This window comes from Bufo gargarizans, chromosome 6 (assembly GCF_014858855.1).
Source record: "Bufo gargarizans isolate SCDJY-AF-19 chromosome 6, ASM1485885v1, whole genome shotgun sequence".
Lineage (NCBI taxonomy): Eukaryota > Metazoa > Chordata > Amphibia > Anura > Bufonidae > Bufo > Bufo gargarizans.
The window spans coordinates 355,611,723-355,631,494 of record NC_058085.1 but is presented as its reverse complement, the minus strand read 5'-3'; the positions used below and the strand labels follow the sequence as shown (position 1 = coordinate 355,631,494).

Genomic DNA, 19,772 nt, shown 5'->3' with positions numbered 1-19,772 from the left:
CCGTTGACACTTAAAATTACCGGCTCTTACCTCACTGAGGCCAGGAACCTTGGTGACACATATCTTCCGTCAATGACAGCCCCTTGCGCTTTCCTACAATATACATATATATATATATATATATATAGTGGCTGATAACAGAGAGCAGCAGTGCACAGCCTGACTGAGTACCACAATACTAATGAGGAATATGCAGTCAGCTCACATGCAGGGTCTTGAGAAGTATATGAATAGTCAGATGGCTGGCACAGTCTTTATTACTATGGTGTGTGATTGTTCCTGTGATTCACTGGGATATAATCTAGGAGGCTAATGGGAAGGTGAGATACACAGAAGGCTCCATGCTACACCATGAGAAAGGGAGTGAGCATGCTCTGAGGAGTACTGGGCTGTAATGGGTTGATGTGATGGGTGTGGGCGGGGAAGTATGAGAAGTATAGCAGTAGGGGGCGTGGAGAAGTACGGCAGTGGGATGATACAAAGAAGAGCAACCTCATCACTGTTGACACTCCCACAACCAGGAAGTACAGAAGCAGGAAGAGGTGGCAGCATGGGAGAAATGTGGAGAGCTCAGCTGTATCAAAACATGCATCAAGGTGGTCATATAGCTTTAGTCTATCATATAATAAGCAACTACAGTGTTTTTTATTTTATTTTCATAGACTCGGAAAACCCCTTTAAGTACCGATTGGTTCTGTCCCCTTTAATTCTGTTTAATACTCTGTGTAAAAGTTTTTTTCTTGTAATGAAATGGGTTAGAGATAGTACCCATCCCCCGTTGTGCTGATAAGAACACATTCCTGAGTGATCTCCGAGACATGCGTGAGGCACACTGGAGGAGGGGCTGATGGGAATAAGTGTGGTCTGTACTAAGAATTAAATATTTGTGTGGATGCAAGGCAGAGCGAGAAATAGCGCAATTCCCAATCTATGATGATGTAGTAGTCAGTAAACCAGGCCATCTTTAACACAACAAATGTCCTTCTTTACTTGAATGCAAAAAAGGAATTATAGTACATCCAACAGCAGTCTGTACACAGTGAAAATTCTCCCCAGATGTCTGTGCACAAGTTAGGTAATATTGGAAGCAATGTCCCTCTGGTATGTTGTCTTTCTAAAGTATCTCTCTCTCTAGAATCTCTGGCTGGCAACTGTATTCTATTAAAAATGCCTGCAATTTGCACGGTGGCGTGAAGGTTCAATGATATAACTGGTCAAATCATTGCTGAGGTGTGTAGGGTATCTTAATTTGTTACCCCTCCACAGCAGCAGGGTCTGGAAAGCTTTATGCAGGTGACTTTGCTAACTGACTCCTTGCCTGGCCAAGCACATTGTCCAATCTCATCTTTCTTTCTCTCTTGCTGTAGCAGAAGCAGAGGTCCCCACAGATTCTTGAAGCTGAAAGCCTGAGGAGAGAAGCACACCTTATCTGTTCCCTACCATCTTCAAGCTTTCCCTTAAATAAGTGTGGTCTTCACTAAGAATTAATTGGTATTCAACTAGGCACTTCATCCTAGGTAGGATGTAAGTATTGATTTGCCCTCTCTTTTGTATACCCTATGGTGTTGGTCATGTGTTATAATGTGGAAGACAGTCATGGGTTATAGAATGGCTGACCGGATCCCTACTCCACATTTAGGCTAGTATTGCTTTGGCAGAGGATTGTATATTTAATCACTTAGTAAATATATTCATTCACTTAGCTGCGTAAGCTTATTCATTCTCAAATCTTTTGAATTCATGTTACGTTACAGACCCTATTACAGTCAATGAGGTCTGTTATAAACAGAAGCTACAGTGGTAGTGAGAATTGAGTCTAATATAGCTGTGAGTTTTCATATCACCAGTGCCATGGTCTACTGCCCAGTCATCACGGGTCACTATGGTGGCCTGGCATTGATAATGCATCTTCTACTGATTTGCTGCTTCGTTGTGCTTAGGACATGACTAGACCACAGCACCAGCAGTGGGGGAATAGCAGGGATTTTTTTTTGTCCTCCCTTCACTGGAGTTTATTTTTTTGTGTTTGGAAACCTCTTTAAAGGTTGACTTGACTTAAAGAGGACCTTTCACCAGAATAAAACTTCTAAAGTAACTATACAGGCATGTAGAGCGGCGCCCAGGGACCCCCCTGCACTTACTGTTATACCTGGGCGCCGCTCCGTTCTCCGGTAATTGCCTCCGGTATCTTTACAGTTAGGCTCCACCCAGGGGAACCTGCCGGCGCCTCCTTCTCCCATGCTGCAGCGCTGGCCAATCACAGCGCTCAGCTCATAGCCGGAGAGGCTTTTTTCTCTCTCAGGCTATGAGCTGAGCGCTGCGATTGGCCAGCGCTACAGCATTGGAGAATGAGCCGACGGCAGGTTCCCCTGGGTGGAGCCTAACTATGAAGATACCGGAGGCAATAACGGGAGAACGGAGCGGCGCCCAGGTATAACAGTAAGTGCAGGGGGGTCCCTGGGCGCCGCTCTACATGCCTGTATAGTTAGTTTAGAAGTTTTATTCTGGTGAAAGGTCCTCTTTAAGACTCAGCTGCTTTAGGTGAAGTATACCGTAGACTCCCTCTAGTGGTGGCCTTAGGAAGGCAAAATGTTATCATGTATATCTATACACAGTATGTATAGGAGATTTAGAGATCGGAATAAAAAAAAAAAAACAGACAGCCCCTTTAAATAAATATTATGAAATTTATCAGTACAGAATTTTGGACTTTGGTAAATAAAATGGTGTTCACAGATGAGCATTCACTTTATGGTACCATCTGTGGCGTGCCAATATATTCCTATAAATCCAATCCTGTTTGCAGACACAGTATTTCCAGAATCAGTGATGTATATTACATGGCGGCAGCTGAGTGTCTACTGAGATCATTTAGTCTGCATCTCAACAATTCTAATAGACAAAGCTGCGAGCATTACTTACAGACTGGCATATGATGGGATAGCCTGTTCGATTGATTCCTCCAGCAAACACAGCAAAAGTGAGCGCAGTGTGGAAACAGAAATTAAGCAACATATGCCATCCTTTTCTGCTGATTCGGATAGTGCTGCAGATGAAAACAAAGACAGATTAAGTGTGGGCATGTAATATAAAAGCAGACTTAATTATAAAAATAGTTTATGCTTTGTTTGGATATAGAGAGATGACAAGCTGTGATCATAATTCAAGAAGCAATGAGAGATTTAACCAGTTGCTCCCTTTACAAAGCTCATATTTAAGCATGACATACAAACCTAGGCAAAAAATGCAGGAGTTTTTTTTTTACTTTTTTCATGGTCCTAGTTTTTAAAGGTGAACAAACAGTTAACTGGCACAGTGAGGCTATTAACATACATACATGTAGAGCATCCCATGAACTAGGAGAATGAGGCTATTAACAATCCACATACAGATGCAGCAAGCCCTTGAGGAGCCGGAGCAGAAGAAGGGAGTGGCTCTGACTATAGTATATGTCACAGTGGTCTGCCTCAGGCCATTGCTCCCTAGGGCTGGTGTAGTGAGAGGAAGGTGCACCCTTTCTTCCTTCGAGACCCTCCCTGTAGTTAAGGCTCCTGCCAGATAGTTATTTGGGGGTGCCCTTGATGTTAAATATAAGTCTTTCTCTGTTTCTCGAATCTCTGGCTGGCGATTGCATTCTATTAATAATGCCTGCAATTCGCACAGTGGCGTGAAGGTTCAATGATATAACTGGTCAAATAATTGCTGAGGTGTGTAGGGTGTCTTAATTTGTTACCCCTCCACAGCAGCAGGGTCTGGAAAGCTTTATGCAGATGACCTTGCTAACTGACTCCTTGCCCGGCCGAGCCCATTCTACAATCTCGTCTTTCTTTCTCTCTTGCTGTAGCAGAAGCAGAGGCCCCCACAGATTCTTTAAGCTGAAAGCCTGAGGAGAAGAGCACACATTATTTGTTCCCTACTCTCTTCAAGCTCTCCCTTCAACTGCCTAGAGCTAGGGATGGAGCCCACCCACACCCTAAGCTCCTGCAAGGGCTGGGCCAGGATTATTAACCCTGGCCATGCCTACACCATGCATAGATATACTGAGTATGCACTACATTGCATAGAATAACAATAACTTACATTACAGTACATAACATTAAATAACATTTGCAGATAACTCCTGTACTGAGGAGAACTGCACATGTAGAGCATCCCATGTACTGACAGTGAGGTTATTACCAATCTACTTGGCACATCCATGTTCTGACACACTAAGGTTATTAACAATCCACATTGAGCACCAATGTACTAGCACAAAGAGGCTATTAACAATCCACATAGAATGCAACCAGTAACAGAGTGGATCCAGTGAGCTAAGCGCTGACAGTCCTCACATTCTAGATCAACGCCAGGAGTTGTCATAATACCAAGAATATCTATTATTGCACGTACAGTACAGACCAAAAGTTTGGACACACGTTCTCATTCAAAGAGTTTTCTTTATTTTCATGACTATGAAAATTGTAGATTCCCACTGAAGGCATCAAAACTATGAATTAACACATGTGGAATTATATACATAACAAAAAAGTGTGAAACAACTGAAAATATCTCATATTCTAGGTTCTTCAAAGTGGCCACCTTTTGCTTTGATTACTGCTTTGCACACTCTTGGCATTCTCTTGATGAGCTTCAAGAGGTAGTCACCTGAAATGGTCTTCCAACAGTCTTGAAGGAGTTCCCAGAGATGCTTAGCACTTGTTGGCCCTTTTGCCTTCACTCTGCGGTCCAGCTCACCCCAAACCATCACGATTGGGTTCAGGTCCGGTGACTGTGGAGGCCAGGTCATCTTGCGCACCACCCCATCACTCTCCTTCATGGTCAAATAGCCCTTACACAGCCTGGAGGTGTGTTTGGGGTCATTGTCCTGTTGAAAAATAAATGATGGTCCAACTAAACGCAAACCGGATGGAATAGCATGCCGCTGCAAGATGCTGTGGTAGCCATGCTGGTTCAGAATGCCTTCAATTTTGAATAAATCCCCAACAGTGTCACCAGCAAAGCACCCCCACACCATCACACCTCCTTCTTCGTGCTTCATGGTGGGAACCAGGCATGTAGAGTCCATCCGTTCACCTTCTCTGCGTCGCACAAATGCAGTGTCCCAGGGGGTCAGTAGTGTATGCTGGGCTTTGTAGTGCAGATTACCCACTAACCTGGGATCCACTGTCGTCTTCAAATCGGGGCAAATACTGGAACAGGCAGGTGATTAAAAGTTCGTGACGCCAGTGTCAATTAAACGGTGACACGCCGTGTATGGTATTGTAGAAGAATGAAGCAAGCACAGGATAGCCAACAAAAACTGGAACTTTACTGAATATCAGTTATAATCACACATGGACGCAGTTGGGAGCGTCGTTCCTTAGAAGACAGTTGGTTGCTATTTGAATACAGGTGGTTCTTAGAAGTACAGAATGGCCGGTCTTAGCAATGTTTTTTTACAGAGTGTTGATTACAGGAGATGCAGTACAGGCGGCTTGCACACTATTCCTGACTGGTCCTGAAACATGTGACTTATTCTCCAAGGTCTAATGCCCTATAGCTGGCGTACCCTTGAAGCTGTCTTTATATAGTACCTCCTCTGTTATCTTGAGTACCTCTTGCTTTATCTGATCGGCCTCTGTGGTATTCTGTGTCCTGGCTGGTGCTTATGATGTTTCTGCTACAATGGATGACGACTCAGGAGGGGAACCTTTTCCTTGGATCCGGAACCCGGTTACAGGGCTTACTACCCTCTCCTAGTCGGCAGGCTTCAGGCCTGCGCTCCTCTCACAGGCCCATAGCCTTGACTTTACTCAGACACAGGATCATCTCTGACTCCTCTTCCCACTGTCTGACAGCTTACTACTTCCTGACTGGGCCTTATATAAACTAGGGCTCCCTAGCTCCCTCTAGTGACTCAGAGCTGGAATAACACCCTAGCCGGCCTGCACATGCACGTTTCACAGTAACAGGAAAATACATAACAGTACATTGACAAGATGTTCTATACCAACCTCCCCTTAAATACAGGGGGAACGACAGTACCCAAGTGACCCTTCAGTAGTGACGGGGTATTACTCTCCCGTACACTACATACCCCGCTGCTTTAAGCTGAGTACGACCTCGTACTCCATCAGGGCCCGCCCAACTGGAATCATGACCTGAAATAGAGAAAGACACATGCATGCATACATATATGCCATTTATACTCTTATCAGACCCAATTGGCAAAGGTGAAGTGCGGTGACAAGGGGCGTCGTTCTCTTCTTCTCAGGATAGTGAGTGGAACGGGGGCGCTGACCTGGCACAGCGGATGTTTAAAGAACCAGGATAGTCCATGACAATAAATAAGTCCATAATAAAATCAACCTCTCAGAGGCTTGCACATGGGAAGTCCATCTCTGGGCACATAGACGTGAATAAAAACCGGTTATTAAATACAGTCAGCAGCACACATATAAAATGACAATACAGGACTCTGACAATACCAGGGCCATGTTATCCTGGCAAGTCCTGTTTACCCTTTAAAATAGTGCTGACATAAAAATGTCTTTTCAACCTGAAATGGGGGTAAAAAGGGGTAAAATGGTGCAAACTAAAGGCACAACCGGGATTTTAGCAGCAGGCCGGATGTCTCACAAACAACATGGGCAGGCTGGGAGCTGTGGTTCACAGTGGCTATTCCACTTAGTCATAATGCCACCGGCCGTGTATAACTGGCAGCGAGCTACACCAGCTTTGCCAACCAGAGGGACAAAACGGCCATTAGGGAGACAGACATGAAAAACCTACTCACAGGCGAGTGTCATATTCTTCCTCTGATGACGAGTCGATGAACGGCACTTGTAGCAACTGTTCTGGCCTAGCCGGCCATATCTGGAAACCATCCCCTCTGACGATCTTTAAAGGGGGAGGCTTGTCCTTCATTGCCTCCATCTCGGCATCCGTCCTGGGAAACGGGATACATTGCACGCATCCTGCATACCCGAGGTCCTCTACCCAGTAGACTCTTTTGCGTAGAGCCTCTATGTCAGCCTTGGTGCAGGTCATCGGGGCTACCGGAGGTCCGGTGACAGTGGTCTCTGGGGTACCGGTGGCAGCCGCTGCTAGACGTCGGGCCTCAGCACATTCTTCTGCCCGCTGGCAGCTATCTAGCCGCTCTCTCTCCTCTTCTCGCCTCACCGCATCGGGAGGGGGGTATGGTTCCTCTGGCCCCTGCAAGATGATAGGCTCCCAAAAGACAGTGCTGCTTAGATATATCTGACTGTGCCGGTGAGTGGTTCGGGCCGGCCCAGTCCTCGCCTCTTCTGTCTCACTCGGGTCTATTTCTTCTTTCTCTGGGCGCAAGGACGACACTGGCTCCTCCCACACACTGGGCCGGTCTACCTCCATCTGAGGCCCGCCTCCCAGGCGTAACTCTTCAGGGAAGTCAGCCGCATCGTCACTTCTCAAGGTGGGTGGCGCTCCAGGACAATCTCCTCCTCCTTCTTGGAGGGTCCTGGCGCCAAATATTCGCGCCTCTGTACATCTTGATGGCGCAGTAAAAAGCCTCATGGCGTCAGCGGCCATTTTGGGTGTCCTGATGCTACAATTCAATGACAGCAAGCAGGTTGATGAAAAGTCCAATGAATCACAGTCCATAAATACGATTTTCCCTCTGGGGGTAGCGCAACACAGTACAGCGCCTCTGATTCCTCCCAGGCACAATTTTAATCCACAGATTTTAGCAATAAAGGTTACAGTCTTTGCAATACGGTGGTGGAATAGTTAAAGCACACAGTTCACACTTCTCTGCACTTCAGAAGCATGCGGATCCTGTTCGTGACGCCAAAAAGAGCGATGCAGTGTCCCAGGGGGTCAGTAGTGTATGCTGGGCTTTGTAGTGCAGATTACCCACTAACCTGGGATCCACTGTCGTCTTCAAATCGGGGCAAATACTGGAACAGGCAGGTGATTAAAAGTTCGTGACGCCAGTGTCAATTAAACGGTGACACGCCGTGTATGGTATTGTAGAAGAATGAAGCAAGCACAGGATAGCCAACAAAAACTGGAACTTTACTGAATATCAGTTATAATCACACATGGACGCAGTTGGGAGCGTCGTTCCTTAGAAGACAGTTGGTTGCTATTTGAATACAGGTGGTTCTTAGAAGTACAGAATGGCCGGTCTTAGCAATGTTTTTTTACAGAGTGTTGATTACAGGAGATGCAGTACAGGCGGCTTGCACACTATTCCTGACTGGTCCTGAAACATGTGACTTATTCTCCAAGGTCTAATGCCCTATAGCTGGCGTACCCTTGAAGCTGTCTTTATATAGTACCTCCTCTGTTATCTTGAGTACCTCTTGCTTTATCTGATCGGCCTCTGTGGTATTCTGTGTCCTGGCTGGTGCTTATGATGTTTCTGCTACAATGGATGACGACTCAGGAGGGGAACCTTTTCCTTGAATCCGGAACCCGGTTACAGGGCTTACTACCCTCTCCTAGTCGGCAGGCTTCAGGCCTGCGCTCCTCTCACAGGCCCATAGCCTTGACTTTACTCAGACACAGGATCATCTCTGACTCCTCTTCCCACTGTCTGACTGCTTACTACTTCCTGACTGGGCCTTATATAAACTAGGGCTCCCTAGCTCCCTCTAGTGACTCAGAGCTAGAATAACACCCTAGCCGGCCTGCACATGCACGTTTCACAGTAACAGGAAAATACATAACAGTACATTGACAAGATGTTCTATACCAACCTCCCCTTAAATACAGGGGGAACGACAGTACCCAAGTGACCCTTCAGTAGTGACGGGGTATTACTCTCCCGTACACTACACAAAGACACGGTGGTTGGAACAAAAGATCTCAAATTTGGACTCATCAGACCAAAGCACAGATTTCCACTGGTCTAATGTCCATTCCTTGTGTTCTTTAGCCCAAACAAGTCTCTTCTGCTTGTTGCCTGTCCTTAGCAGTGGTTTCCTAGCAGATATTCTACCATGAAGGCCTGATTCACACAGTCTCCTGTTAACAGTTGTTCTAGAGATGTGTCTGCTGCTAGAACTCTGTGTGGCATTGACCTGGTCTCTAATCTAAGCTGCTGTTAACCTGCGATTTCTGAGGCTGGTGACTCGGATGAACTTATCCTCCGCAGCAGAGGTGACTCTTGGTCTTCCTTTCCTGGGGCGGTCCGCATGTGAGCCAGTTTCTTTGTAGCGCTTGATGGTTTTTGTGACTGCACTTGAGTACACTTTCAAAGTTTTCCCAATTTTTCGGACTGACTGACCTTAATTTCTTAAAGTAATGATGGCCACTCATTTTTCTTTAATTAGCTGCTTTTTTCTTGCCATAATACAAATTCTAATAGTCAATTCAGTAGGACTATCAGCTGTGTATCCACCTGACTTCTACACAACCCAACTGATGGTCCCAACCCCATTTATAAGGCAAGAAATCCCACTTATTAAACCTGACAGGGCACACCTGTGAAGTGAAAACCATTTCAGGTGACTACCTCTTGAAGCTCATCAAGAGAATGCCAAGAGTGTGCAAAGCAGTAATCAAAGCAAGAGGTGGCTACTTTAAAGAAATTAGAATATGACATATTTTCAGTTGTTTCACACTTTTTTGTTATGTATATAATTCCACATGTGGTTATTCATAGTTTTGATGCCTTCAGTGTGAATCTACAATTTTCATAGTCATAAAAATAAAGAAAACTCTTTGAATGAGAAGGTGTGTCCAAACTTTTGGTCTTTACTGTATATAATGACAGCAACATTTTTCGACCTGTTCTAGTTTCTTCTTCTGTGATGTCAAGATAAGTTGCTGCCATTATATACATGTAATAATAAAAATCATTGGTAAGACAGCCCATCTGGGTGTTGATCTAGAACAGGAATCGGCAACCTCTGGCACTCCAGCTGTTCAGAAACTACAACTCCCAGAATGCTTTATTCACTTCTGTGGGAATTGGAAGAACAGCTGAGTGTGCTTGCATGCTGGGAGTTGTAGTTTCACAGCAGCTGGAGTGTCGAAGATTGCTGATCCCTGATCTAGAAAGTGAGGACCAACTACCATGTCAGCTCCCAATTCACCGGATCCACTCCATCGCTGTTTGTGTGTTACATCCCATCTCCCTTTAGAACAAGGGTACAAACACAAGAAATCCAAGTGGAGAAACCACGTATCCTCTATGGTGATATCCATTGTGGGGATTCGGTCTGCTAGACAGGGTGTGCGGACGCAGTACAGAGGCAAATTATCAGTTCTTAAATCGAACTTCCGTGTTTATTCACACATAAAGCAAAAACAAAACATCACTTTGCAGTCTTGGTGTTAGTTCACACACAATGGAAAGTCCACATAGCAAAAATCACCTTGTTGGCAGTTCTGCCTCCAGCAGTCTATAGCAGGCTTTTAGGGGGCCCGTTTCCCTTACAGACGGGTCTCAGCCCTCCAGCATGGCACAAGCCTCAGATCCCAGCACACACACACCCTGAGCTCCACTGTCAGACTGAGGTAATCCTCCTCACCTGGCAGTACTGGCTGTTTTTTAGGCCTGGCAAAACCCGGTCTGGAACATGGGGAGTAGTCACCCACCCAGCACTTTGACTACTCCCAGCTATTACAGCCACACTAAGTATTAAGGTGTCAAACAGCAACTACTGCTGACACATAAAAACCGACTCTTACTCCACCGAGGCCAGGAACCTCAGTGACACGTACCTATCATCCATGATGATTCCTTGTACCTTCTTACACCATATACTGTATCAATCCTTCAATACAGTTTTGCCTATGTCATAGCTAAACTCCATCAGGTTATTGCTCATGTGTGTTGGCTATTTTTTGGTCATCCCCTAAAAACATTGTACTACACCAGGACAGCCAGGTTTCTAACACTTCTTATGCAGAATTTCATGTCCTGGCACAGGGACTTAAAAACAGCCTGTAAGTCAGGATCAGTAGGATGTCTGTCTGCAGTGTGGACCCACCAAAGGAAATTTTTGGGGGCCCAACCTCCATGGTATCAATAAATTCTAATAGGTTTTGATTCAATGAAAGAGACCCTAGCGCCAAGTGATTAGCCCCAAAGGAGGATTCAAATTAGTTTGTTTCTTCTGGACTTTTGGAGCCCATTATGGTATTAGGGCTTGGGCCCACCAGAGAATCCTTTGGTACTCTGGTGGGCCAGTCTGACTCTGAAACGGATCAGACATCAAAATTCAGCTGACTGATTGGTGGACATGCACATGAATTTTCAATTATTTGCTCATTTCTAATTAATGTTACATTATGATGATTGCAATACTTTCTATTTTCTTTTCAGTTCTACTGAATTATTCCTTTAAGAAGCCTTTTCTGAATAGATAATAGAGAAAAAAGTGTACCATGTCCATATGGTGAGGACATTGTATTTGTGGAGTTATAAAACCCAAAGATAGTAACACAGTCATAAGGCCTCATGCACACCACAGTGGTGTGTTTTGTGGTCCGCAAAACACGGATGGCGTCCGTGCACGTTCCGCAATTTGTGGAACAGCACAGACAGCCTTTAATATAAATGCCTATTCTTGTCCGCAAAGCGCGGACAAGAATAGGACATGTTATATTTTTTTAGCGGGGACACGGAACGGACCATCGGATGTGGACAGCACACGGAGTGCTGTCCGAATCTTTTGCGGCCCCATTGAAGTGAATGGGTCCACATCCGAGCCTCCAAAACGGCGGCTCGGATGCGGACCAGAACAATGGTCGTGTGCATGAGGCCTTAATGTTAGTTGTTATTAGTAACAGTCCAGTTTAAGAGATACATCCCTGGTGGCCTAAGGGAAGAAAATGGTTTGATGGTGACATTCCTGAAGGCTTAGCTAAGTACAATGGTTTGATGGCGACATTTCTAGTGGCCTAGTGAAGAAAAATGGTTTGATGGTGACATTAGGAAGTAGGACGGGGATTGACAAGTCTTCTTTCCTACTCTATTATAGGATAGTGGGAATATTAAGAGAAAAACTAAGAGACTACACACCTGAATCGCAACAGAATAACTGTGACTCATTAAAAGGACAACCAGAGGAAAATATAACGCTATCCACTATTTATAAAGATATAAGCCACTATATATCTAAAACACAAGTGTGTAACATCTTTAAACAGTGGAAGAAGGACCTCCCAGAGATAGATACACCAGTAGATATACTAAAAGGCTGGGAGTTGGTGCGCAGGTGCACTGTATATGAGGTATGTAGAGATACACAACATCACATAATGCACAGAACAATATATGGTTTCTTTACAAGACAAGGTCAGTCTGATAAAATAACTTCCTGTCCTAAATGGAAAATGGAAAATACAAACTTATATCATGGCCTATGGACATGTCCGAAATCCCAACTATTTTGGGTAAACATGAGGCAACATATAAAGCATAACTTTAATATTACGGTAGCGAATGACCTACACTTGGTGGTGTTTTAAACTGTGCCTGGGTGTCAACCACTGTCAAAGGTACTTCACTTATTAATTATTAGCAGCCAAGAGATGTTTTCTGGCGAATTGACTAAACCCAAAATGTCCAACAATGATTGAAGTAGTCAAGTCAGCCTTCCTAAACGGAGCAGGAAAACGGAAAGGACAGATTCGGCACATAACTGAGCCGAATGGAATCTGAGGACCCCATAGACTATAATGGGGTCTGTTAGGTTTCCGCTCAGAAGAATATTTTTGAAGCAGAGACAAAGGTCCTGCCTGCACTACTTTTCTCTACGCTACAAAATCTTCTTCTGAGCGGAAACCTAACAGACCCCATTATAGTCTATGGGGTCCTCAGATTCCATTCGGCTCAGTTATGTGCCGAATCTGTCCTTTCTGTTTTCCTGCTCCTAAACGGAGCAGAAGAATAGAAAGGCTGAACGGTGATGTGAACGAAGACTAAGAGACAAGACCAATATAAGACAAGATGTAATGTATAAAATATACAAAATCACAATACAAACCATAACAAAAATAAACTTTACAATATTAAGTATAAAATCAACACACGTATACAAAAATCCAAGTGACCTGACTAACATGAAATTATGCTATCTGACATGCTGAGAATGGAAGGGAGTGGGGGGGAGGGGAAGGGTGTTGAAGGCTAAGGGTATTGTATAAGGAACTATGTACAGGTCACACTTTGAAACGTTATTCAAAATTGTTTACTATATATATCCTTTGTAAAACTAATAAAAAGTGTAAAAAAAAAAAAAGCCCTTATCTGGACTTTTCTAACAGCTCATAAACACTCATTCAGCTGAACCCGGTGTGGGGATTCGCTTTGGTAGTTAGGATTAGCGGGTGCAGCACAGAGGCAAAGTACAAGTTCTTGGTTTAAAACATCAGTGTTTATTCACACGTGACAACAAAACAAAACCGCAAGTAATCGTTCACATACATAAAAAGTTCATATGTGTGTTACTTCACACCCTGTTGGAAGTTCTGCCTTGTCAGGTCCACAGGCAGGCGTTAGGTGGCCTGTTCGCCCTCACAGGGGCCTGAGCCCTCCAGCCTGGCTCAAGCCGCGTATCCCAACACAGCCCTCAGATCACAGCACACACACACCCTGAGCTCCACTGTCAGACTGAGGTAATCCCCCTCACCTGGCAGTGCTGGCTGGTTTTTATGCCTGGCAAAACCCGGTCTGGAACATGAAGAGTAGTCACCCACCCAGCACTTTGACTACTCCCAGTAAGAGTCATCCTGGATCAGCTATTACAGCCATACTAAGTATCAAAGTGTCAAACAGCAACTGCTGCTGACACATAAAAAACGGCTCTTAGTCCACCGAGGCCAGGAACCTCGGTGACACGTACCTATCATCCACAATGATTCCTTGTACCTTCTTACATCGGACATAACGTCATCTTCATTTAGAATGTATGAGTGCCGGTGACATCACCGGGATCACTGCTAGGCAGAAGTCTCTGCCTACCATACTCTTCTAAAGTAAAGAAAAGGCCCTTGCCCTGTGCAATGCTCATACATGCTAAGGCCACATGCACACGACCGTTGTGTGCATCCGCGTCCGTTCCGTCATTTTTCCCAGTTTAGCGGAGGTCCCATTCATTTCTATGGAGCTGTGAAAAAAAAACTCATAGTCCTCCGTTTTTTCTCCGCATCCGTGATTCCAGTCCATCAAAAAAATATAACCTGTCCTATTCTTGTCAGTGGAAAACGGAGGACGGACCCATTCAAGTCAATGGGTCCGTCAAAAAAAAGGATGCACAACTGGTATGTCATCCGTGTCCTCGTCCGTGTCCGTTTTTTCTACAAGACATTGGTGCAATAAAAAAAAGGAAGACACAAGGAAACACAACTGAAGCAAAATCGGACACGGACCACTGAAGCCAAATCACTGACAGTGAAAAAACACTGTCGTGTGCATGAGGCCTAAATGAGTATCGATGAGGTTATGTCGGGGTTCAGCTCTGAACCCGGACAATAGTGATGTCCCGAACTATTCGCCAGCGAACAGTTCACGGCGAACATGGCTTCTTCGCGTTCGCTGCGGCGGGCGAACATATGTGATGTTCGGTCCGCCCCTATACATCATTATTGAGAAAACTTTGACCCTGTACCTCACAGTTAGCAGACACATTCCAGCCAATCAGCAGCAGACCCTCCCTCCCAGAAACTCCCACCTCCTGGACAGCATCCATTTTAGATTAATTCGGAAGCTGCATTCTCAGAGAGAGGAGGGAGAGTGTAGCTGCTGCTGATTTAATAGGGAAATCGATAGCTAGGGCAGTGTTCTGTGTCCACAGACTCATCTGCTGTAAAGCCCTTTTTAGAGCTGGTACATCAGTCTGCTTTTTTTTTTTTTATATGTATATATATATATATATATATATATATATATATATATAGCAAAAAAAGGTTCGCAGCACTCCTTGAAATATAAAATGTGCTCTTTTATTCACACATATCAAGTGACAACGTTTCGGTTCTCTCACAGAACCTTAAAATGCGGGCACCCTATATTCTACACAGTTCTCAAGGGAGTGCTGCCACAGTTTTCTTATGGATATATATATATAAAAAAGAAAAAAGAGGACTGCACTCCAAATTGTGATGAAAATCCAAGCTGTTTTATTCACCCATAGTATGGCAAATCTTGCGACGTTTCAGCTCATACAAGCCTTTCTCAAGCTTGAGAAAGGCTCGTATGAGCTGAAACGTCGCAAGATTTGCCATACTATGGGTGAATAAAACAGCTTGGATTTTCATCACAATTTGGAGTGCAGTCCTCTTTTTTCTTTTTTATATCATTGGGGATTGCCGTCACCCCTTCTTGGACTTTGCACCCACTCTCAGGTTGGTGCTCCCATTGGACTTTTTTTTATTTTTATTTTTTATATATATATATATATATATATTGCAGCTGCCTGCCCGTGTGTGAGAGGCTGCAGGCCCACAGACTGTACTGTGTGCACACCACTCATATAGGGTGTCACAGTACCTTGCAGATAAAAAAAAGTCAATATTTTTTTTTTTTATATATAATCACAGTTGCCAGACAGTGAGAGGCTGCAGGCTCACAGACTGTACTGTGTGCACACCTTTCATACAGGGTGACACAATACCTTGCAGATAAAAAAAAAGTCAATTTATTTTTTCTCTGTGATATAATCGCAGTTGCAAGCCAGTGAGTGTCTGGCCAACAGACTGTACTGTGGCCACTGGCCAGGCCACCACTCATACCGTTACAGGGTGTCACAATACCTTGCAGATAAAAAAAAGTCAATTTATTTTTTCTCTGTGATATAATCGCAGTTGCCAGACAGTGAGACGCTGCAGGCTCATAGACTGTACTGTGGCCACTGGCCAGGCCACCACTCATACCGTTACAGGGTGTCACAATACCTTGCAGATAAAAAAAAGTAAATTTATTTTTTCTCTGTGATATAATCGCAGTTGCCAGACAGTGAGACGCTGCAGGCTCATAGACTGTACTGTGGCCACTGGCCAGGCCACCACTCATACCATTACAGGGTGTCACAATACCTTGCAGATAAAATAAAGTCAATTTATTTTTTCTCTGTGATATAATCGCAGTTGCCAGACAGTGAGACGCTGCAGGCTCATAGACTTTACTGTGGCCATTGGCCAGGCCACCACTCATACCGTTACAGGGTGTCACAATACCTTGCAGATAAAAAAAGGTCAATTTATTTTTTCTCTGTGATATAATCGCAGTTGCCAGACAGTGAGAGGCTGCAGGCTCATAGACTGTACTGTGCACACACCATTTATACAGGGTGTCACAATACCTTGCAGATAAAACTAAAGTCAATTTATTTTTTCTCTGTAATAAATATAATTGCAGTTGCAAGCCAGTGAGTGTCTGGCCCACAGACTGTACTGTGGCCACTGGCCAGGCCACCACTCATACCATTACAGGGTGTCACAATACCTTGCAGATAAAACTAAAGTCAATTTATTATTTCTCTGTAATAAATATAATCGCAGTTGTAAGCCAGTGTGTGTTAGGCCCACACAGACTGTACTGTGCCCACTGCCCACCACCTATATAGGGTGGCACAGTACCTTGCACGCATAGTACCACTTATCTAAAATCAAATGACAGGCAGAGGCAGGCCACCCCGCAGGGGCCGTCGTGGTCGTGGTGCTGTGATTTCCACTGGCCCTGGAATAATGGCCAGTGTTCAGAGGCCGCGTACCCTGAACCCAAAAAATTCTGAGGACATAGTTGACTGGCTTACACAGGACACCCAATCTTCAACAGCTTCCGCTAAGAACGTTGACGCACCATCCTCCTCCATCTCAGCTTTGGTCACCTGCTCTCAAGTTACCACTCTCCCGTCCGCCGCCACCACCACCACTTCCACCATAGCCACCACAGCCGCTTCACTTGATCCGTCAGAGGAGTTATTTACACATCAGTTGGATGAAATTAGTGATGCGCAACCATTATTGCCAGGTGATGTAGATAACAGGGATATGTCTCAGTCAGGCAGGATTATACACATGGACGTACAGTGTGATGATGATGATGATGATGTTGTACCCGCTGCTGCTTCCTTTGCTGAGGTGTCAGATACAAGTGAAGTGGTTGATGATGACGATGTGTCCGCGGATGCCACGTGGGTGCCTGCTCGAAGAGAAGAAGAAGAGGGGGAAAGTTCAGAAGGGGAGACAGAGAGAAGGAGGAGACGAGTTGTAAGCAGGGGGAGGTCATCGCAAGGAGCTAGTGGCACAGTCAGACAGCATGTATCGGCACCTGGGGTCAGCCAGACAGCACGCCAATCAACGCATGCTGTTGCCACCACCAGAATGCCGTCATTGCAAACCTCAGCAGTGTGGCATTTTTTTTGTGTGTCTGCCTCTGATAACAGCAATGCCATTTGCAACCTGTGCCAAAAGAAACTGAGTCGTGGTAAGTCCAACACCCACCTCGGTACAACTGCTTTGCCAATGAGATAAACACATGAGTACAAGCAGCACACAAACTCAAAGCAACCATCCTTCTCCTGGTCCAGCATCTTCAGCCACGTCAACCACTGCTGTCCTCCTTGCCCCCTCTCAACCACCCGCCACTCCGCCTCTCACCTTCAGCAGTTCCATCTCATCTGCCCACAGTCAGGTGTCTGTCAAGGAAATGTTTGAGCGTAAGAAGCCAATGTCACAGAGTAACACCCTTGCCCGGCGTCTGACAGCTGGCTTGACAGAACTCTTAGCCCGCCAGCTTTTACCATACCAGCTGGTGGAGTCTGAGGCCTTCAAAAAAAAATTCGCTATTGGGACACCACAGTGGAAGGTACCCGGACGAATTTTTTTTTCCAAAAAGGCAATCCCAAACCTCTACTCTGTTATTGAAAAGGAAGTCATGGCATCTCTGGCATACAGTGTTGGGGCAAGGGTCCATCTGACCACTGATACCTGGTCTGCAAAGCACGGTCAGGGCAGTTATATCACGTACACTGCGCATTGGGTCAACCTGCTGACGGCTGACAAGCATGGAATGCGTGGCTCTGCAGCGGAGTTGGTGACACCGCCACGACTTGCAGGCAGGCCTACTGCCACCTCATCTACTCCTCCTACTCCATCCTCTTCCATAACTTCCTCGGCTGAGTCCTCTTCTGCTGCGGCATCTGGCTGCACATCAACTGAATCCCCCCAGCTCCCCAGGGGCTATTCCACATCCCAGATACGACAGTGTCACGCTGTCTTGGGGTTGACTTGCCTGAAAGCAGAGAGCCACACCGGAACAGCACTCCTGTCCGCCCTGAACGCACAGGTGGATCAGTGGCTGACCCCACACCAACTGGAGATCGGCAAAGTGGTGTGTGACAACGGAAGCAATTTGTTGGCGGCATTAAATTTGGGCAAGTTGTCACATGTGCCGTGCATGGCACATGTGTTGAATCTCATCGTACAACGATTTGTGTCTAAGTACCCAGGCTTACAGGTCGTCCTCAAGCAGGCCAGAAAGGTGTGTGGCCATTTAAGGCGTTCCTACACGGCCATGGCACGCTTTTCCGATATTCAGCGGCGAAACAACATGCCAGTGAGGCGCTTGATTTGCGACAGCCCGACACGTAGGAATTCAACACTCCTAATGTTCGACCGCCTTCTCCAACAAGAAAAAGCCATCAACGAGTATTTGTATGACCGGGGTGCTAGGACAGCCTCTGGGGAGCTGGGAATTTTTTTGCCACGTTACTAGACGCTCATGCGCAATGCCTATAGGCTCATGCGTCCTTTTGAGGAGGTGACAAACCTAGTCAGTCGCACCAAAGGCACCATCAGCGACCTCATCCCATTTGTTTTCTTCCTGGAGCGTGCCCTGCGAAGAGTGCTGGATCAGGCTGTAGATGAGCGTGAAGAGGAAGAGTTGTGGTCACCATCACCACCAGAAACAGCCTTGTCATCATCGCTTGCCGGACCTGCGGCAACGCTGGAAGAGGAGTATGAGGAAGAGGAGTCAGAGGAGGAATGTGGCTTTGAGGAGGAGGAAGACCAACTACAGCAGGCATCCCAGGTTGCTCGTTGTTGTCACCTATCTGGGACCCGTGGTGTTGTACGTGGCTGGGGGGAAGAACAGACCGTCAATGACATCAGTGAGGACGAGGAACGGGAAATGAGTAGCTCAGCATCCAACCTTGTGCAAATGGGGTCTTTCATGCTGTCATGTCTGTTGAGGGACCCTTGTATAAATAGGATGAAGGAGAACGACCTGTACTGGGTGGCCACGCTACTAAACCCCTGGTATAAACAGAAAGTTGCAGAAATGTTACCAAATTACCGAAAGTCGGAAAGGATGCAGCAGTTCAAAACCAAACAAAAAAATGTTTTACACAGCTTATAAGGGGGATGTCACAGCACAACAGGAATCTAACTGGGGAAGAGGTGAAAGTAATACTCCTCCTACCACGACCACGGCGGCAAGGACAGGATGCTTTACAGATGTGTTGTTGATGGAGGACATGCAGAGCTTTTTCAGTCCTACACATCGCCACAGCCCTTCGGGATCCAGCCTTAGAGATCGACTTGACCGACAGGTAGCAGACTACCTCGCCTTAACTGCAGATATCGACACTCTAAGGAGCGATGAACCCCTTGACTACTGTGTGTGCAGGCTTGACCTGTGGCCTGAGCTATCCCAGTTTGCGATAGAACTTCTGGCCTGCCCCGCTTCAAGTGTCCTGTCAGAAAGGACCTTCAGTGCAGCAGGAGGCATTGTCACTGACAAGAGAAGTCGTCTCGGTCAAAAAAGTATTGATTACCTCACCTTCATTAAG

At 45.7% G+C, this 19,772-nt stretch overlaps 1 protein-coding gene across 2 annotated transcripts in view; it reads right to left on the bottom strand.

Moving 5' to 3' along the window:
* Positions 1 to 19,772, bottom strand: part of ADGRA1 (adhesion G protein-coupled receptor A1) — a 961,549-nt gene that overhangs the window by 86,152 nt on the left and 855,625 nt on the right. For both annotated transcript variants that reach the window (XM_044298088.1, XM_044298089.1), the window contains one exon: positions 2,923 to 3,046. In XM_044298088.1, coding sequence (XP_044154023.1) covers positions 2,923 to 3,046 — 124 coding nt within the window. The remainder of the gene's footprint in view (positions 1 to 2,922; positions 3,047 to 19,772) is intronic.